Here is a 22,527-nt window from a genome sequence, read left to right as displayed (position 1 = left end):
CATTTGTTTCCTGTGTGAGAAAGGAGGTGAAGCCTGTGTGTGTGTGTGTGTGTGTGTGCGTGTGTGTGTGTGTGTTTAAAGGCTAGAGGGGAATTGTCTCGTACATGTGTGAGAGATATAAAGAGTAGACTTAAAAGTTAATGAGGCAGTTATACGTGCTTTGCTTTCCCATCTGCTCTGTCCTCTGCACTCTGATGATTTGAAGCAGTCTTCCAAACTAAATGACTAAATACACAGTTTGTCACCGCTGTTTTAAACAACCTATGAGCGTTTCCTGATGCAACATCTACAGCTGAAAGCAAAAAAACATAAACAAAGTTGACACCTGGGGGGAAATGTGATTTAAACAGTGTATGACATGTCTGAGTCACATGCTTCTGTTGTGCTTCTGTCCTTCAGTCTTTGCTCCTATCATAATTCATGTGGACACTAGAGGACCTTGACTGGTCAGTGTAGGTCATTCAGATGACTAATGCTAGAGTAGTTTTTTTGTAATGTCAATCAATCTAGATAACAATCAACAGTCAGTTCATCCCTAAAACAGACAACTTCTGTCAGATATTTTCATCAGAATACATTAATATGTGTTTTAGATATTGCAGAATCTGAACCCAATAGTATTGTTTCCCTGTTGTTCATATGTCCAGTCTGCCAAATGCTTTATTTCAAAGAAATGCTACGTTTAGCAGCAACCAGCCAATTCATTTAACTTAAAGGAGCAGTGTGTAAGATTTAACAGCTTCTAGTGGTGAGGCTGCAGATTGCAACCAACTGAATACCCCCCCCAACCCCACTACACACTTTTCAAGAGTGTAGGCAAACCTACATTGGCTGTGAAACTTGCAAAAAACCCAATGGGCCTCTCTAGAGCCAATGTTTGGTTTCTGGGCTACTGTAGAAACATGGTGATGCAACATGACTGCCTCCCTGTGTAGATATGAAGATCTCATACTAAGGTAACAAAACCACAGTTATTATTTTCAGGTGTTTATACACTAATGAAAACATACCTATTAATATTTTCATGCTTTTAAATTTGACCCACTGCTCCTTTAAAGCGCGTAGGTTTAAACAAAGGATGAACAAAGGAAATGGGTGCTACATATGTGTAACATCTCATGCAACCTTTAATGTTGAGATACATTCTATTTAAATATACACATATACTTCACGTGTATACAAAACACAGATTCCCAGCATGACAGGTCAAGCTAATTATAATGCTTTTAAGAAGTATTATCACGGTCATGCTTTTGCTCTGCAGTATTTTGCAACCTGTGAGCTCGTCTGAGGAGAAAGAGATCTGCTATTGCTTTATTATAGCAGGTAATTAGCCTGCATGATAACTGCTGAGTGCGCTGACCTGTGCTACGCTACGTCCTCTCTCCGGATGAATGGAGGCAGAGTGGGAGGAGAAGGACAAGCATGATAATTAGATGATGCACTGACCTGCAGCGTTTTCTGCTAATTATTCCTCCTTGCTTAAATTTGCTGAAACATGCAAGATGAGACGATACAGACAACCCAGATCAACTCTGATGACAGAGACATCAAGTCCATTATTGGAGGCTTCAAAAGTAAAGGGTGGCGACCAGCAGAGGGCCCATATTAATAATAGGGACAGTGCATTAGTGGCATCGTGCAGATTGGAAGTGATCCTAATGAAATGAAATAAAAAACACGTGGGATGTTTTTTGCTTTGCTTTTAGTTATTCTTCAGAGAGAAAGAAAAATAGTGCTGATGATGGAAACTAATGCTTATAATCATGATTTAGCTGGATTCTGTCTTCTAAGTATCTTAGAATCAGTTCTTATGACTGACTTTCTTCCATTATATCACTAAAGCCATGCCCCTCCTCTGAGGACCTATTGCAAACTACTTCACACTTGAACATGTGTATCAAACCTCTTGTAAAAAGGAAAAAGCTGTTTCTCATAGGAGTCACACCGTGGCATTTCTTTAAAGGACGTTCAACAAGGCGGAATAAACACTCTCCCGGGGAGCGCACAGGAGGGTATTGCTGAAAATGTTCCCCGGGTACGTGGCACTTTTTGGGAAAGCCAGATGTATTTTTTCGCCTGTCGTTCTGTGAAAAATCTCAAACGTGTAACTAATGCACAGGATAATCAGCATGGTCGAAAAATGTCAGGGAAAAAAAACAAAACTCTGACTTTGTTTCACTTGGATGGTTTGACCTCAATAAAACTGTGTCTGTTGGACATCAGGTGTTACATAACTGGCACCACTAGATATTCACCTAAAACATTGCTTTTAATACATTTTTTTCATATATTTGTTTTCTTTTAATCTACTTGTATCTTCTGGCGATTAATGCTTCTTTGGCATCCTTTAGTTTGTATGTTTGTTTTCTTGTAAAGCATTTTGTAACTGTGAAAACTGCAACACTTTTACACATTAAGGTCAATTTATTGAGGATATTCATGATAAGCCTGCATTACAATCTGGGATATGTCGGTTAAAAATAAACACATTTGCCCAGAAGGGAGGGTTTAATGGCAATTGCTTGCATTCTGATAAAATGTAGGATCCAGCATTTTTGAGCTTGCACTAAGAGCCTGAGCCTCTGCTGTTCTGACTTTGACCATTATGAGGTTTTGTACTTGTCTCTCACTAGTACCCCAATTTTATAGAAAGGTCACACTAATTAAATGCCCTTTAAGAAAAAGTGCTACATCATTAGATTATTAGAACAGCAGCATCCAGTGGACACTTTGGGTAACGTTTACCTCTGCATCAGCTCTGGTGTAACACACACACACACACACACTTTATGCACACATACACTGCCTCTATGGCCATTACCAGCACACTCTAATAGCCATGCTCAATTAAGCACACCTACACCCTGCGGACAATTGGCGCTCGTTAACCTGCAACCTCGGTGAAGACACCATGCCTCGTCACTAATGACACTCCCCATATTCACTCTGTGTGCAGGCCTCTGAATACCCTCCTGGCACACTGGCACGCTGTAGCGATTATGCTAATTACTTAATTATTCAGGAGAGATAATAAGTCAGCATGAGATGATAAAATCTTGCTCGATAATCGAGTTAGATGGGAAATTTCATACTGCAGAGCGGAATAAAATTAAAGTTTAAAATTCATTAGATATTTTAGATAAAAGATGGAGGAATCTCAGAAGTGGAGAGTTCAAAGAGAAAATCACTTCATAAAAGCAAATTTAAAAGATATTTCCAAATTTAAATAATGAATCCACATATATGCTTACCCTGAGTTTTTCATAGCGGTCACTCAGTGCTGCCACTTGGTGGTCTCTGTGTCTTCCCACCAGTTTGCACAGTGAGCAGATCAGCTGATCATCAGTGACACAGTACATGTTCACCTTCTCCTCATCGTGCTCCAGGCACTGCAGCCCTCGCAGGTGGGAGTCCGGCATGGGCTCGATGAGCCGGTGGCCGGTGAACGGCTTCTTGTTAGGGTGCGTTGCACGGAGACACTCCTCGCAGTACGACACCTCGCACGTCACACACGTCTTGACAGCATCCTGTGGCGGGTCCTGCTCACAGAACTGGCACTGGACCGGCTCCGGAGGCGTACCTGGGCTGGACATGGCGGCGTTGACGGGGACCAACGCCAAACGGTTGCTCCCTTCCTCTCCGGGAGAGTTTGGCCCGCTGTGGGGCGCAGGCAAAGGCAGCGGTAGAGGCAGCCCAGATGAAGATGAGGCTCGTTGAACTCTATCAATAATATTCTGCAAGGTCACGTTTCTCTTAAGTCCCTCTAATCCACGCTCAGGACTCAGGGAAATGACATATCTACAGGTGGGGCACTGGAATGCGCCGATACTCTGAACAGATTCGTTTGTGGCACAGTGAGAGACGAGGATACGGTGAGCACAACCGAAGCACAGGCTGTGGGCGCAAGGGAGCAGCAGCGGGTCTTCAAAGAGCTCCAGGCAGATTGGGCAGGTCAGCTCTGACTCCAGAGTGTCCATCCTGCTTAGAGGAGGCCAGGCGGGACCAGGCGCAGCGTCAGCGAAATCCAGGAGAGCCACTCAGCTGTCTGCAGGCCAGAGACAGAGAAATAGAGATAGAGGAGAGCAGAAAGAGAGAGAAAACACGGGGAAGAAAGCAGAGGGATTTGTGATTAAATGGTGTGAGACGGCTTACTTCTCACTGCTTTCTTGGGAGGGCTTATATCTCAATGGAGCAGACCACTGAGTGGACCTAAAGAATGGCAGAGTGTTAAGTGCTGGATTTTCTAACTCTGTGTGGAAACTGAAAATGAGGGAAAATTGATATCTTCAAAGAGTAGACAAACTGAATACTTAAAGAAGTTCAGTATGTTTTATTATCAGACATTTAGATGCTTAAAGAGCAGAAAGTGACTATGAAACTTCCACTTCTATCCACAGTTGCTTATGGAATATAAATTTTCTGCAGCCCAAGCAATTTAGAGGATGGGCTGCTTCGGCTTTGAGAATATGGAAGAATGACAGTGATTGGATGTTAAACCTCTCTCATTCGCCCTATCGAAAAAATGCAGCACCAGGCGGACGAGGATGCATATTTTAGGGTGGAATGATTATGTGAAAATGTACAAAAATGAGCATCAGAAATAAACACACCAGACATCAATGCGTGGTATCGCCAATGGCAACAAATGTATTAAAGAAGAAAGATTCAAGGTCTTCAATCCTTCAATAGGATGCATGATGATGGCTGCGTTTTCTGAGGTATATCCAAACACACAATCGCACATCTCTATGTCCAAAGTGTTATTGTGCACATACAGAATCAATGCTAAAAACAATTCATTTCAAGGTGTAACTGTTAAGTACCAAATTAGTAGAAATAATACAAAATGCTGCTCGACCAATCGGAGAAAAGGAAGGCAGAGCTGTGCTGACAAACTTTACCAGAAACCATTACGACTATTACCTACAGACACACCGCTGCCCTATTTAATTATTAGCACTGCTGCATTGGTATGTAAGAGTTTAAACTTGGATTAGAAAATATTTATTTCCCAGCAGACTCTAGAATTTCAGATGCAGTCGCTTTATTGAATGCGTCAAGGAAGAACTCTCAAAACAAACTGGTAATAATGACATGAGACACGCCAATAAAGACACTTTACACTCATCACTGTCTTTCACAATCTTATGAAATGCGAGTATTGAATTAAATGCTAATTCAAACCAAATGGTTGCTGGAAAGGAACTATTGTATATTGTGCTATAATATATATATCCCACATGTTGTTTTCTGCCACAGCTGCAGCTGATTAGTAATTCATACTTCTGCATTCTTCCAGCAGAAAAGGCAAACCTTGATCTCTATGTGACCCTGCAGTCAGTCAGTCAGTCAGTGTGACTCCTGTTCATGAAAAGAGTGGCTGGAAAGTTTTGTGCAGTGCTGCATTACAGGGGAAAAAAAGTATTGGAGCAGAATAATTTGAATCCATGTGAGATTGGGTTGTTAACACTTGGTGCTGGTGTGGCAGTGGAGGTGTGGCGCGGATACTCAGTGCAGCAATGGCAGCTGCAGCCAGTCTGTAATTAGTGCACATGTCCATTTTCCCCCCTGGTAGATGGGCTGAATCTTAAAGTCTGTCTGAGTCTGCATGCTGTCAGTGTGTCTCCCGGTCTCACTGAGGTTAGATGTTGAATAGATAATGAAGAGGAGCTGTCTGCTGTTTTTTCTTTTATTGTATCATTACATTTTGTCCAGTCATTGTGCTGAGACTATGTGGAGTGCGAAGATGAAAAAGACTGGTTTGGATCTGGGTTGTGTAATTTCACTTTTATAATCAGTTTGGTTAAAATTATGAAGGCTGTTCATAATAAAAACTACTGTTAGCAAGTTTGTGGCAGATAATGAGCTAAAAAGGAAAACTCAACGCAAAAAAAAGAAGTCTGTATAAGATTTAGGGAATTGGGATGATTTGAAAATGGATCAAGGGGAAATAATAGAAAGCACATTATTGCTGACAAACGCCATTTTTCATCAATCTGAGAACAGTGTGGACATGCAAATGGATGCTATTAATAAAAATGTTGCAATTAAAGACTTCCAACAACTCAGGATGATGATTATGATAATAAAAAGCTAAAATGCTTCCCCTGTTTCCGAGGCAGGGAAGATAATCCACTCTTATTCCCACCGTGTGGTATTTTCAGTAGATGTCACTGTTCGCTGAGCTTAAGGCTTTTGTGCATCTGAGTGGACTAACACACTCAGAATATCCCTCCTGTTTGTTCTCTAGCCATCTTTATGCATGGCTTCCTTTCATCCTCTGGACAAAAAGAAAGGGGAAAAAAACAAGTGCTGCAGATAAACTATCCTCACTTGAGCTCTCTACAGTCGGCACACTAGTGTCGCCGGTGATATTTGAGACCAGATAACATTCATTTGCACTGCAGATAAGTTGCTGGGCCACAAAATGGAAGAAAAAAATATTCTCCACGAAAACCATTTTACATCAAGTGGAAAAACTGATGTGAGTCAATTTTGATCCCTTATTCCCAAATGTATATGAAAAAGGAAAATATGTTGAAATGAAGCAAATATAGGTGATATAATAGAGGGAGAGGGAAGGAGAGGACAGAAATTGAGTGAGGAAGATAGAAGCGATCCAGCAATCTCACGCTTCAAATGAAACGGGCATACGTTAGGAGAGACTGCAAACCCCAACAAATCCTCTGAGACGCACTCACTCGCATTTACACTTAGATTTACACTTGTGTTCATCCATGCATGTCCTAACATATCGACACGTCCTCGCATTCACGCAAATACACAGCCGAGCCTCCCTCATGTGTTTGTGGAGCTTGTTGATGGTCTAGTAAATTGTAAAACTCTGGAGTGCTGGGTTGAGTTGTCAAAGGAAGATGTTTTTAGGATGCTGATGGATTTTCTTGTTCAGAACATCCATGTAGGAAATATGTTGAGCATGAAATGGAAGGAGTGCAAGCCTGCAACAATTCTAGAGCTAAATAATGATATATAGGACAATGATCATTGATTGGAAGTTGAACCAATTTCACTACTTGTAGCTATGCCCAGCCATAAAGCTATAAAGTAGCACCTAGGCTGAAGGTTGAGGTTGAGCTTTAAACTAAAAATGACAACAGATTATGATTAATGTTTGGGCAGAGTGAGTGATGGTGTGTTACTGAAGCTGAGTAGAGTTGGAAAAGTTATGTTTTGGGTTTTTTTTCAGTTCATTCTTACACACAGCAAAGTGACATAAACAGCAGATAACATTTTACAGAAAGTGCAGACAAAGCCAGGAAAGTTGGACAGTGATGGAGCGCTGACAGGTTTCTGCTTGACAGGAGGGACACCTGCAGCCACTAAAGGATAAAGAGAATAAATCCGCCTCTTTCTGACAAGGAGAAACACACGTGAATCTAAATTCACGCTTGCACATAGACATCCAGACTGAAGTCACACAAATCCAAATTGGCAGGTGGGACTCGGGGTGAAATGCCTTCCAGAACACCATAGGTGACACTGTTGAACCGTGCATTGAGGTGACGGAGCGGGAAACAGGAGAGGAAGGAGCAGGAACAAGAGCGATACTGAGGGGGAGAGGAGGGAAATAGATGAAAAGAAATATGGGTGGAATTCAAATTAAGCCAAACTTATTTATTTTCCCCCCACTATCATTTTGTGACTCATGACTGTCAGAGCTGCCACTGTTTTGTGAGAGGCTCATCTGCTGTGCTGGCACCACTGAAACGTCAGTACCGATACTCTTCAGTGGGGGGCAATACAAAGCTGAATATCCTCCACTGTCTAATTTGTGCCTCTGCTCCCTGCAACTCCTGTATACCAGCAATAAAAGTAGATTTTTTATTACCAAATAGAAAGAGATGTCATGTAATATACTAGTTATTTTTAAGCTGTAGTGTTTTTTTTATTGTATTTAGTGGTCAGTCAGTTAAATTTAGTGCAGTTGAGTGTTGCTAATATCCTCCCCAAACAGCGATTGTCCAATTATAGCTTAGCAAACAAGGCAAACTTTGGATTTCCCTACATCCTGAAGCTGTGTGTGTGTCTGTGTGTGTATTTCGAGGGTTTTCTCATATGCACCAACAAGCAGACCTGCGTCACAACTGCACCACCATATGACGCTGATGACGTACTGTAACTTGAAAAAGTAGTTCACCGTGACTAATGTTTCATTCTATTATCAAGTGAAGTTGACGTTTAAGTATAACTACATGAACTGAAACTAGTAAACTGGAAGTTAAACTGGAAACCGCACAACTACAAGAACATTAAAACAGATTTTTAATATGAGAATCGATGCCACTTTTTTTTTTAATGTCCACACAGATTACATAAGAATATCAAACAGATATTTTTAGGTGCGTGGTAGCCATGCTTGTCCTGTCAAATTAAGCGGACGGTCCTTCATGCATCTTCTTCCTCCTTTTCTATCCCTGACAGCTCTCATTTCTCTACCTCTCTCCTGTTACATCACTGTGTAACCCGAGTCCCGAATGCTATATTTCTATTTTGAGGGGGTAGAAATGTCATTGGCCTGATGCTACTCTCAAATAGGAGGTGGTGTATTATGAAACAAAACCTTCTATATGTTCTCTGATCCATAAATGTCAGCGAATAACCTTTTGCTACCGAACCCATTTTAGTGTCCAGTTGCTCAGTCAGTGTAAAGCCAAAGGATGCTGACTGGCTGCATGGAGGACACAATGAGCTTATCTATGAATACAACTAATGAAGCACTTCAGAAATTAAGCCTCCATCAACTTTTGATCCCTCTTCCTGTTTATATTTGGGCCAACCTCCCCCCCACCCCCATTAGTCTGTGCTCTACTTCTAAATCTTTCATCAACTTTGGGTCCAAGGAGGTTGCGGCTTTCCCTTCCGCTCATAGTTTAATCTGTTAAAATTTTCATAGGAGCTCTTTCTTTCCATTTTCTAAAAACTGATTCGACAAGAGCACACGGAGGACAAAAAAACAGAGGCGAGACTAAGAGAGACAGAGAGAGAGAGAGTCTGTGTTTTTGAAATGGGGTGAAATAATGTGAGTGCTTCCTGCAGCACAGAGTCGCTCATAATGTACCGTTCATCATTTTTAACAGTTTTAACAATTAAATATATTCATTACATGTTTTTTTTCTCCACTTTGGGGCAATTTTATTTCATTTCTGTTTCAACTTTTCAGCAAAATGAATATTTCAACCACTCATATTGGAGGTCTACAAATTGAGCTGAAAAAATGACACTCCTCCCTTGCACTGGGGAGTAATTCCATCGCTAGATCACTCCTGGTAAATGATGTGAAGCGAAATTGCTCAGAAAATAATTATATTAAGCAGCCAAAAGCTATTTTAACCCCCCTTTTAAAAACACACATACACACACACACACACACACACACACACTTCTCAGGGTGGGTGGGTGGGGGTTAGAGGGGTCCATTTGGTGAGTTGACGTGAACGGCTGTGGCAGTCCACGGAGCAGAAGTAGGTCATCCCTGTTGACCTGGCTCACATAATCAGCATACACTGTGTGTGTGTGTGTGTGTGTGTCACTGTATGATTCTGCTGTTCCAATTCTCTCTTAATTCACAGGAGGCAGAAAATTGTAAACATGCAGCAAAATATTAAAGCCAAGTGAAAGAGGGCAAAGCATCTGAGGCTGAGCATGTAAACATGATGATATCTGCCTGTCAGTCTTCATAATATCACATTTTCAGACCAAAATAAAAACCCTGTATGGTCAGAATTTAAGGTGGGAATCTGGTGTGAAATATCTCCAGTGTGGACCAAATAATCAAAGGTGATCATAGTGGCTTGTCTATTTTACTACAACAATTTCAGCTCTAGCCAGTTGCAAACATGTCAGCGTCTTGAATATTCATGTTTAAACTTGTCCATAAACATTACCAACTTTCACAAATGGGACACACTCAAAAAGAACCAGGGCTTAATTATTCAAATTTCTGTGAAAAACTATAAATTATTGACATTTGTAGTGAATTATGGAGCTCAACATCTAAACCTTTTAACATCTTCTTTTACCGCCGATCTGTGGAAGAACTTTTAAAGATCCCTCAACCGCTTATGGGATTTGCGTTTCAGAAAAAAACAACCCACAATCTGCTTTCATAGCGGCAGATAACGCGCTACAAGAGATTAACCCTTGACCTCACAGAATCATGGAGAACTAGTTGTCTATTCAGGGTCATGCCTTCCGGGCCAAGGTCGCAACAAACTTCCTCTGCAAATTGATTTTTTTTTATCACCTCCCATACTCTATATAGATGCAGCCATGCAGAAAGAGTGCTGATACACTCCCCTGACATGTGAGAAAATATTTCTCTACAGCATTTCCTTGCAAAATATTTGTCTTGGGCTCTGCTTGGAGGAAGTGTGATTAATCTTGCAGCACAAGCGCTGGGAGAAACTCATTTTGGCCACAGCGCCCTGGCTAGCAGGTGAAGTTGCTGTAACGCCAATTAGGACAGGAGTAGAAAAAAAAGTAGACTTTGGTGGTGAATATGCCCAGAGCGGATGCTAAAGAAGTCCAAACTTCACTTTTAGACTGTGCTAAAAAAAAATTCTGGCTTTAGATGTCACGTTCAAAGCAGCATTAGATGTCAAATCTCTCTCATCTCATCCCCCACTCGCTCCTCACATCCACACTTCTCCTCTTGTCTCTTCCTCTCTTCCTGTCCTCTCCCATGTACGATGTGAGGCAGCGTTTGATCGTTTGATCGCTAACAAGTTAACAACACTAACTGTTGCCCACACACGCATGCACACGCACACACACACACACACACACACACATAATTGCTTTGTCTGATTCCAGACACCCTGCCACGCTGATCCCTAATCCGCTTCCTACCATACTGGCTGTGACCAATCACGGTCTTTCATGTTTCGAAGCGGTCAGTCACACGTAACAGGATTGGCCGGTCATTGTCCGGGATGCCAAGGCTATTAGTGATTATGATAAAGGGTGACATTGTGTGTGTGTGTGTGTGTGTGTGTGTGTGTGTGTGTGTGTGTGTGTGTGTGTGTGTGTGTGTGTGTGTGTGTGTGTGTGTGTGTGTGTGTGTGTGTGTGTGTGTGTGTGTGTGTGTGTGTGTGTGTGTGTGTGTGTGGCAGGGTCTGTCTGTCATCTTGCTTGTGTGACCCAGATTGGGTACAGTGGCGCATGTGAAATTAAATGTGATGTTTGGGGGCCGGAGATTATTGGGGACAAAAACAAGTCTGGTGTTGTCAAGGACATGTTTCATCAGGGTGAATGATCTTCACACCCCCAACACACACACATACACACACATACACACACACATACACACACTCATGGGCCCTGGATCACATATTAGGTGAAACTATGTCTCAGTGCCTGTTGTAGCTTGAATAAAGCACCAAACTGTTGGAATTTACTGCACTGCAGCGGTTCAAAGCAACAGTTATTGTGTCAGAAATCAAAAAGCTGTTCGTGATTTACTCCAGTGTCAGTTCCGTTTCACTTTTGTGCCTCTTTATAAAGAAAAACCCGCTGAAGTATTTTAGTCTGATGGTTTACTCACATGTCTTTGCTTAATGTTTGATTGTCAGGGTTAGAAAATGGATGAGCTGGTGCTAAAGGTGCTTGTTACTGTGATCAGCTGAGACAGTGTTACCTGGGGAATGTTGTCCAGGATGACGGAGCGTTTACTGATATGCCCACATGTGCTATATTTCTTTTTAATAGACTGCAAATTTAGATAATGCCTCCATCCATGATAACAATTATTCCATAAAGCATTAATGTTGCCTCAAAATAAGTGCTCACGATCCCCTTGCTGAGATGAAAGTGATTAAATGTGGTTATTCCCTGAAGTACTAAATTATCGTAGCGTTTTTGGTTAGATAATGAAATGTTTTCAACATGAAAGCAGCTCCAAAGAGAAGCAAGAATGAGGTAAGCAAGCACTTAATCTACAATGTGCACGTTTGAACAGAGTACTAAAAGGATAAATTCAACCCATGCAGCATCCCATCCCTCATGCAGTGTAGCTACAAGTTCTGTCAAGTCTTATGAATTATTATTTTAGTTTTACTTTTTCTTATTTTTTCAAATAAGGAGTGAAAAAGTGGAATAATCCGGTGTAGCAACAATATCTCAACTTGTCTCCACTGCAAATCCACTTGTTTCAAATATTTCTACCATCAAGTTTCTTTCCTCTTGATTCTAGTGCAGTGGTTCTCAACTGGTGGGTCATGACCTTTTGAGTTGGATGTATGAAAAACAAGACTGGATCAAAACTGAGTATATGACTGGTCTGTGTGTGGTCAATGTGAATAGCTGTGGCCAGTTTATTACAGGGACAGTCAGAAGTAATGCCTATAATGTGAATTGCTGGATATTAAATTGTCATCTGCAGTTTTCTGTAGTGGTCCCAGTAAGATTTACTGAAGTAGCATATCATATGACATGGTTTTGCAAAGTTTGAGTAAAAATAGGGGTATACATGCAGTTGCAAGAACAGTACTTTCTAGTCATGTTAACTCTCCCTTCTTTAATCTCTTTCTATTTGTGGATATCTCTAAACATATGGTCTCTTCGCTATATTTATGAAGGATTAACAGTCCTTCAACTGTGTGATTCTATACTGCTGTGACATATTTCATAGCACATAGACACAGTAAACACACCTGTCATATGCCCAGCAAACCTGGAAACATCATGGCTACACCTTATTTTTATTCTGTCTATGGGATACACACAGCATGCCTCAGCCATGCTAAGTATTCTAGATATGCTAACTAGATTAATAGCCATAGCATCAAATAACAACCCGTTGAGTGCTTTCAATGAAGACTACAGGAGCTGAAGGCATTGCAAAATTGCCTAACCTCTTCATGTTCAAAGCAAGAGCTGGCACTCCAAGCATCTTACCACATAGCTCACTGTTTTGCAAAAGTCTAAGTAGGTGGATTGAAGAAATATCCTATGCCATCAAACAACAGACAACAGCTGACATCAAGGCAAGTGCTCGCTATGAATTATTAAAATACTGGAGTCCCAATATTTTTGAACAATCTTAAAAAAACACATTCAAAGAGATCGTGCTGTGGGAGAACCATGTTTCCCAAAATAGGCTCGACATGTTTCTCAATGCTCGTCATGAGGCACAACAACTGGACACCGCAGGCAAAAATACTCTGAGGAAAACAGTCATGCCACATCTCACTAAACTGCATGATCAGTTTAACAACCGCTACCCGGAGAGACACAGGCATGACAAGTGGTAACACGATCCCTTCAGAATCAATATGGAAAGCATCAGGTTAACCAAGCAACCAAGAGACTCAGCTGGTGGTGCTCTCGTGTGATTGGATGCTGGGAAAGAAAGTCACTGAGGTAAACCATCCCCCAGTTCTGGTGCAGTGCTGTGGATGACTCACTATCCATCCCTCGCCACCCATGCAATCAAAACCATCCTACCGTTCAGCACTACCTATCTTTGTGAAAGTGGCTTCTCAGCTCTGAGGTCATGCTCAATTTCCAATCTGTCCCTCCGCTTCGTCTTCAGCTGGACCAGAGTTACTTTGTTGCCCCGGAGTTTTGAAACTCTTGTCAGGAGCAAAAGGCATATCCAGTTATCCCATTAGTTCCCTCGAACTTAGGTCTGTTATGTCAGCATTATGATGAAGGGTTCAAGTAAAGAGCTACTGAATTTTCTTCATAATACAATGCTGTTCAGTATGTATCGCCTGATAGGGTAATCTCTGCTACAGTTTTAATTTAAGTTCTTGAACTGTGATGAGCGTTACCAATTCAACTTAACATATATGCCTGTAATTCATTGCCCTTTTTTGTTCATGCTTTTAACAGTGCATGAAGACCTTGTGTTTTACTGTAGAAATACATTTGCATTGCTCAAAAAATTCAAAAAGTTGGGGTGCATCGTTCTGATTACAGAAACATGACAGTCCTAAGGCGAGACCAGTTGAGAACCACTGTTCTAATGCAATGAACATGCCTTATTATTTCATGCTTTTTACATACAGACAGTACATAAAGAAACTCTCAGTTCTGGAAAATCCCAGTAGTTTGATCAAAATACGGATCTGAGTTCTAAATAATAGTTATAGTTTACAGTGAGTTAGTGTGAAGTTATTTGACTCCATCTTCTCAAGAAACCTGTTTCTTTGGTCATGTGAAATCACTTCAACCTGAGAATGCCAAAAACTGACCCTGCTAACCTAAATCACACAGCACACCACATGTCATAATATCAAACATATGCACTCCTGTTCAATATGCTTACAATTACACGTGATTTTGAACCTTTGCATATTTTGAGTATGACATTACAGAGCAAAGTGAGCCTTAAAGTGATCTGTTTATACAGCATCAGAAGGGAAGGGATGTCATAAAAACCATGATGGTATTGAACTGTCGAGAGACCTCTGGAATGGCAAATATTCCCAAATAATCTGTGTGATCTGACTTAACATCTGCCGGTCTGCTGCAGGTTAACCAAAGCCCTTGATGCATATCATGTTTTATTGCCTTTATCTCTGAAATGACATTGTAAGAAAAGTGATGCAATCATGCAGTGCAAAATGGACGACGATGATAATATATTTATAGTACACATATTAAAATGTTTGCGTTTTACTTTAGATTTGTTGCCTACTGTTGAGAGTCTTGACAACTGTAAAAAAAAAAAAAAAAAGAAGAAAAAAAAGAAAGAAGTTTGAGGACCTACTTATCCTCGCCACAGGACTGCACAAGCTGCCAAGTCTTACTGAACCGATTGTGCTCATTGTCACATTTTCTGAAGTTTCCATGGCAACATTGCACTCTCAACTTATTGGGTTGGTGATTAAAGAACGCAGTGGGGTGAATAAAATGAACTGAACTGGAGTGGAAATAGGGGGAGGATGAGAGAGCGAGGGGGAAAAATGTATACCAGTTTGCCTTTGTCCTTTTTTGGAAGGATGTTTAGATAGCAATTAGCAGTTTGCCCCTCAAGCGTCTGAAGTGGGCGACTGCTGACGCTTTGAAGATCAAATTAACTCATTAGGAGGCGATAAGAGTCCCGTGAGTTACACTTCCCCATTTTTATCATGTATGCTACACGCTGGTAAGATAACAACATATTTTGAGGCAATGTAGGTGGCTAATGTCATCATCAACAAGCAACAAAGTTTTCCTAAAAATATTTTTTTCTGAGCGATTAAAGCAGCAACACTCAGGCAACTCTGTGGGTTTTTAAGAAGCTCGAGAAAGCACCTTCCTCATCCTACTAAGCTTTTTAAACAAACTGACAGAAAACACCCTTCACACTTAACACTCCAAAGTGTCCCACGCAGGAAACAGAATGACAATACCACCGTTTTTGGCTATATTTGTCTGTGCGGTTTACACAGTCATTCTTAAGGTTGGGGGGGGGGGGGGGGGGGGGGGGGGGGGGGGGATCTGAGAGCTAAGATGCTTTTCTCAAGCCCGCCCAGGCTGACAATGCCACAGAAACATGTCAGGGGAAACAGGAAAAGAAACAGCAACAATACTATTGTTGCTATATCGGTCGGCATCGTGACAAATACAAACTAAACTTGAGACAAAGCCTTTGTTTGTCCTACAGTCACAATTTGTCAAAGGAGGTACGTGGGAGAGACACTAAACTTTTCAGTGGTGGAGGAAACTTTTTCTTTCTTTTCTCTTTGCATACAACAAATCAGCATGTGACTCCCAGGCTCCTTATGCATCACATTAGATAGCTTTCACACTTAAAGACTCAAACTTTTTTTCTTTAAGACTTCCTTCAACTTGTCCTTTAAACTGCTGTGCACCACAGTTACAGTAGCCTTCCTTCCTTAAGTTCCCCATTGTCTTGCAGATCAAACACTGAACACTGGATTCCCTTGATCCCCATGACCCGTAGCAGGTGAGCAGGATCAGTAGTAGCATTGAGCCTGTGGCAGCCAGCTGTCGCACACACGCTTCGCCACGCATGAGACACATGCACACTCAAACACGCATGCACAAGATACATATTAAACACGCCTCAGCACACAGGAGATGCTGTGAAATTGGCTTGTTGAAACACACAGTGGCAGAGTTGTGCAATTGTGGATATTTTATCATAAAGTTGTGTCATATTTACTGTGCATACACACATTTAGAAGAAATGTGTCTGTACTCCTCTAGCTTTTCTATTAAAACTGTCACATTTGCTTTATAAGTGCAAATAAGACCAAACGTTTGGGATCTTTCAACCCACTCACTCACACTTATGCTCACACACACACACTCCCACACACCCTCCCCCCCACACACACACTTCCAGCACTCAAGTGCACACACATTTTAAGCATCCCTCCAGGCACGGTCTCCTGTCTTTCTGTATCTTGGTCTTTAAGCACCACCAAAAACACACACAGTGGCTCTTTGAAAATTGGGTCACACAAAACAGACCCTAACACGCAATGTAATCCCATCCACACACACACACACACACACACACACAATTTAATATTTAAAAATGTCAAAGTCAGTAACTGTGAACAATCCTGCTGCTCTTAGAGTGAGACACAAATATCACACACACAAACGCACGCCACAAATTGCAGCCACATTCAACTCATCTTTTTTTAGCTTGACCACACATTTTAACAAGGACATAAAACATAAAATGTAAAGTTTTGTAAATAAGTTGTTCAGAGCTCGAGGGACAATTAAAGCAATTTAGGAATAAATGAGTCATTTATAATGATATACACCATATGGTTAAAACAGACTCTTTGTTACAATGTAAATTCAGCAACTGCAGAAGTTTCTCCTCAACCATTATACAGATGGCTCTGCAAGACTCATTGGCTGAGTCCCGAAGCCACTGCTCTATCATTATCATTCCAGTAATACTGGCACTCAACGCTTCCACTCCTCATTTCCACTGAGAGGCAGTGTGAAAGCAAGCGGGAATCCCCCAGGGAGTCTCAGACTTAAGTAAACTAAGAGGAACACAAACTCCCACTGAGGCAGGCCTCTTCTACAGTATGCACAAGTTTAACAAAACAGCATGTCCTCCTTTTCTCTCTTCTCCTCTTACCTTCCACATGATTAAAATCCCATCATCCACAAACAAAGTGAAAAAAAGAGAGGAAGAGAGAGAGGTGGGGGGGGGAGAACGGAGGCTATCTTTGGCTCTCTCTCTCTCCTCTGTGGGATGTAGAAGCAGCAACGGCAGCAGCGGTGACGGCAGCAGAGGCAGCGGCGAGCGGCGAACTTGGGACTCAGTGAGGATGTGGATATGTCTCCGTGGCTGTGTCATCACCTCTCATGACATGTTTCCTCCCCTGCCTGTGTAAGCCTTTCCATCCTGACCCAGCAGAGAGAGAGAGAGAGGGAGAGAGAGAGAGAGAGAGAGAGAGCAGTGACAAACTAGTGTACCGCCTCCCTCTCTGTCTCTCCTCCCCTCCTCCTCTCTGTCCATCCCTCCCTCTCTGTTTCCCTGTATTCAAATCTCTCAGTGGGCTGCCCTGCCTCTAAGTAGGCCAATCACTGGACCACTCGGGGTGGAGTCTGGGCCGGCTGTGTGAGTTTGCAGTCAGATGCCTCCATACAGAGATTCAGTGAAAAAAGTGTGCGTGTGCGTGTTTGTCTTTGTTTATATGCTTGTGTGCAGTCTCATATGTGGATGTGTGTGTATGCAAACAAATGCCAGCTGAGAGCCTGCTGTGAACTTCATCTCTTTTACCTGAAATTCTAGAAGAGCTGGTATACAAATAATGTGAATGAATAAATATCACTTCAATTGAAGGCCACATGAGTGAAAACTTGAAGAAATTCATGTTTGGGTGAGAACTCTTCACCAGCGCCAGTGAACATCTGGGTCAGATTTCACGTTTGTTCAACTTCTCCCTGTGAATTCTCATGGCCAGCCAATATGTTAATGCACTATGTTGGGAAATGTGCAAGGACCTTTTCTTGTTGTATATTACAGTACCTGCCTACCAGCGTTTGATAAGGTGCTTGAAAGGATTACATATTACACATTGATGAAATAATTGCATAATTAATACATTTACATGATTCGTCACTTAAAAAAGCTGCAAGAAATACACTTTTGATAAAATATTCCAAATCCTCTACATCCACCCATCTAATCCCCTGTATTTATGTGTATTTAAGCAGGTAGCCTTTATTTAGAGGTATTTATTGACAATGAAAATCTAGTTTAGCTATGATTAAGGCGCTCCAGACTGATTGGTGGCTAATGTTAGATGACTGCTTCCTCACAAGTCCAACTCCTTCAACAAGCCAACACGTTTCACACCAGTGTCTACACTGAATACAAACAGACCAACCTGATATCAACCTTCCAACAAGCGATGTCTACTTTGTGATTCTTTCTTCCAGTGCTCAGCTACTGCCAGTGAAACTCAACCTCAAAACTGTCTGTATTGTTTGACATAAAAGCCTATATAATGGAAAACTGAGGCACAGCAGGGGTTGTAGTGAGGTCCTGGTCACTAGAAGCAGACTTGAGAGTAGGAAAAAAGTGTCACACTCTGGCTGCATTGCAGTTCTCTTTTATTTAGATGACGTTTCAACCCCGAGGTCCGAAACTGCATACAGAGACTCTGTTTGTGTGTGTGTGTGTGTGTGTGTGTGTGTGTGTGTGTGTGTGTGTGTGTGTGTGTGTGTGTGTGTGTGTGTGTGTGTGTGTGTGTGTGTGTGTGTGTGTGTGTGTGTGTATGTGTGTGTGTGTGTGTGTGTGTGTGTGTGTGTGTGTGTGTGTGTGTGTGTGTGTGTGTAAAAGCCTATTGGGAGGAGGAGGCATTATGACCTTTGAGCTGTTGAAAGGCTTTTTAATGTGAAGCATCTGTGTGGGAAGTGTCATTGATGGTAGCTTACCACTGCATGAAAAAAATAAATTTAAAAAAAACATAGCAAAGTAGAACAGACAACAGTTAATTAGTCAGTAAGAACTATCCAATGGAGAAATTCAACATAAGTGTGGTTTGACATGTTGAAGCAGTGATGGAATTAGTGCTGTCATAAAGTAGATTATGCTGATTTGGGTGATTGTTAAAGTGGAACATATCAGAAAACTGGGAGGCTTCTTTACTAAAATATGATAAAATATGGGTGTAAGTCCATATTGAAAAAAAGCTCTTTAAAGGCTTGTCTTTGATCAGGCCTGTTTCAAATAGGCCTCACTTCAGTTGAGCTAAATAAATTATACTATTTGTGAAGTTGCTGTATACTATATTAACTTTCGTTAGTCTCTACTTTTTCATCCGTGACCCGGCCTCAGCAGCACTTCGCCCTCTGTAATTTTTAATGTCTCCCCGCTGTCTCCCCCTCTCTTCATCCACCTTGAAACTTTGGCTGCTTTGGCCTCTACTCATAAAAAAACAACCCCCCCCCCCCCCAGCGCTTTTTATGCGCCCCGCTAGGGAAGCAGCTTAACTTAATCTCCAAGATGCGAGTCAGTCATTTACCCTCCCACACAAGGCACGCTGCCCTGCCATGACTAGAATCTTTGATCAAAAATCCTCAGCATTCATCAGATGTCTCATTGGAAATCATACCACCCGTTCTGTCTGACTCACTGTGGATGGTTAGTCCTGGCAATTGTGCATAATAGAAAGCTTCATAAAGCCAACCGAAAAAAGGAAAATCAGGCCAAACTATTATTCTTTGCAGTCCATGTGAAGTGAAAGCTTGAAAGCCGACTGCTTATTGGTAGCTAGATCCCAAATAATCCCCAACATTTTGCCCTTGTGGAATGAGTCCTGAAATTGGAAGTGTAAAACATGGTTCTTACTTTGCAAAGGGTTTAATCCCGTCCTGTGTTCTTTACTGTACAGTCAAAGAGCCCAAAAAGGTATTTTGACCCAAATTTAAGTTTAATGCATCAAGTGAAACTACTCGTTTGGGTCTGATAAGTTCCAGAAAGCAAATCCCAAACTGAACGCACCACTGAAATGCCAAGCAGAGATTTTAATTAGATAAAGTGTTTTCTTTTTGGAATTCCTGTAAGGTCATTTAAAATGTGCTTTTATCACTTTCAGATGGAGTTTGTTTACCGCTCAGAGTTTCAGTGAATTTCAAATGAGTGAGTTTGAACACAAAAGCGTTCCTTGAAGTTTAAAATAAAACCACAACATTTCTTCTGTGATCATGGAGATAAGAGAGGTCATATCATAAACAAAATGATCAATCCATACTGATAGGAACATCCTTTATATCTTTTGGGGGGGTCTTATTGTCAGCATAACCCTAAAAGCAAACTACTATTCCTTACTTGTTCCTAAAAGGAAAAGTTCTCTGCAACAATGTAGCCTAAAGTATTCAGAACTGTTTGGATGGTTAGTACTCTGTGTCTATCTGTCTGTCTGTGTAGTACAATATGTTCATGCACAATATTTGGATTTGGATGTGTGTGTGTGTGTGTGTGTGTGTGTGTGTGTGTGTGTGTGTGTGTGTGTACTGTGGTGGAGATCCTGGCTGTGTGTTTCTGGCGGTTGGAGTGGGATCAGTCAGGGTGAGGCTGCAGCTAAAGAATGTTCTTCTGGAAAGGGACAAGGAAAGAGTTTCCATTTCGGGTCAGTTCTCAGAGAGACCAATAACTTTCCAAACTCTCTCCACCAGTCCACCAGGACATGAAAAGTTCCCTCACCATGGGGAGAAGGAAAATGTAAGCAACACAGTCGGTAGTATTACTAGAAAAGAGAAATATATAAATATATGTTTTCTACAGTGAGGTCGATGCACTAATAATGAATATGAGCTGAGTTTTGAAATTTGAAAGTATGTGTCCCACTGAAAGTCAGGACCTGGAGCAAAACTTTCTTCTTTTCAAGTCGAACAAATTTGCCACATGAAGCAAACTCTGTCCCCAAATTGAAAACTCTTCATAAGGTTGTGACTTTCAGGGAACATCTTTTTCAAATAGAAATATATCTGTGCTTAATGCAATATTGCTGTCTCATCGCAAAAAATGCCCACTTGTTCTGGTTTTATAAGTCCACTAATCAAACTCTATGTCATTCTTTGAATAAGTAAACAGACTTTCTGCATTGAAAGTTTTCAAAGTTTAATTCTGCAGACAGACAATTGTAGAAGATACAAGCACAAATTCTATTATTTCTATTACTCCTTGATGCCGCTATGTAGATAAAGACAGTGTAGTCATTGCATTAGCAGGGCTTCAGTTATTTTTCCCTTGGAGGTTATCCAGCGGCACTCTGCAGAATTAAAGTGCACAAGGCTCTTTCATTCATTCAAGTCTCTCAGTGGATGCTGTGCTGTGGCTTGGCCTTTAAGTGTCCTCTACCTTAATACAACAAAACCAAGAGACTGTTTTTTTTACCTTGAAATGTATGTCCCTTCTAATGAAAGTTATTGAATTCAAAATCATAATAACTTATTTTGTCAGGCACAATGGACAAGTTTTATATCAAAGTTCTGCACAGTAACATAACAACACACATTCAACAGAGCAAAATGAAATAAGCACCAATAAACATTGATCGTACACAACTGTCTGGACGTGCAATGTATATGAATGAATATCTACATTAATCATAAAAGATGACTGAACTTCTGCATGTAGATTGTCCAAAAGCGATTGTAAATCAGTATACGGAAGATGTTCTGAATATTCTGTACATTAATAAAAGCTTCAGTTTACCTTGAACTGCTGTTATATGCATAGTGTAGAAGCACCAGGATATTAAACCTGGTTTAGTATCCATTCTGTCTTTTTCAAGGCTGTGGTTTTATGCTGAGACAAAACCGTGATGTCAGGAGATGAAAGAGACTGTTACTATGGAAAGAAACACGTCTTTTTAAAAGATTGTTTTTTATGGTTTGGTTCACCTTAGATGCTACCTTTTTGTGAAATGTAGACGAAGCTTCTCAACACCACTCTTGCCTTTTGTTTTCCAACCTTCCCATGGCAATTTTGTGAATTTAGGAAAGCCGGCTTCTACTCAAGAGTTTAGAGAGGTCTTATTTTTAACAACCAGGAATGAGTGGAATGCGGCACAGTCCGTCTCCTCTCTCAGGGTGAGACCATTATGGGGATAAAGCATGACAGGGTTATGGCCGAGACCTTTGCGGAGGGCACCGTCGCCGTGGGTAGTCTGGGATTTATAGGGTTTAGACTACACATGTGTGCAAATAGATACGTGACCACGCCACTCTTTAAGTTCTTAGTCAACCTCTAAGGTAAAACGAATGCAAATAGACACATACAGTAGGCTATCCGACAATGCAAGTCAGCATCCCACACATACATTAAAACACACGAGCTCTATCAGCGCATTATCTTCCAGAGGCATCTTTATGACTGCGGATATACAGCGTCTTAAAATCTCCCCAGTCACCGATCACTATCTTGGACAGTGCATTAGATATGCATTCGTACTGCATGACTCATAGCAGGCTGGGAGATATTTTGTATAGCAGCTCATACATACACATATTAGCTCCTGAGTGTGGTCGTGTCTCACTCGCACCCCTGAGAAATATGTGTGTGAC

General features: G+C 41.3%; 1 protein-coding gene across 1 annotated transcript in view; it reads right to left on the bottom strand.

Moving 5' to 3' along the window:
* LOC134006653 (E3 ubiquitin-protein ligase Midline-1-like) overlaps positions 1–17,275 on the bottom strand; it is a 38,894-nt gene extending 21,619 nt beyond the window's left edge. Inside the window, exons 1-2 of the mRNA XM_062445602.1 lie at positions 17,084–17,275; positions 3,255–4,048 (exon numbers count right to left, since the gene is read on the bottom strand). Coding sequence (XP_062301586.1) covers positions 3,255–3,980 — 726 coding nt within the window. The 5' untranslated portion in view covers positions 3,981–4,048; positions 17,084–17,275. The remainder of the gene's footprint in view (positions 1–3,254; positions 4,049–17,083) is intronic.
* Between the last annotated feature and the right edge of the window lie 5,252 nt (positions 17,276–22,527).

This window comes from Scomber scombrus, chromosome 24 (genome assembly GCF_963691925.1).
Source record: "Scomber scombrus chromosome 24, fScoSco1.1, whole genome shotgun sequence".
Lineage (NCBI taxonomy): Eukaryota > Metazoa > Chordata > Actinopteri > Scombriformes > Scombridae > Scomber > Scomber scombrus.
This window is presented reverse-complemented; position numbering and strand designations above follow the sequence as displayed.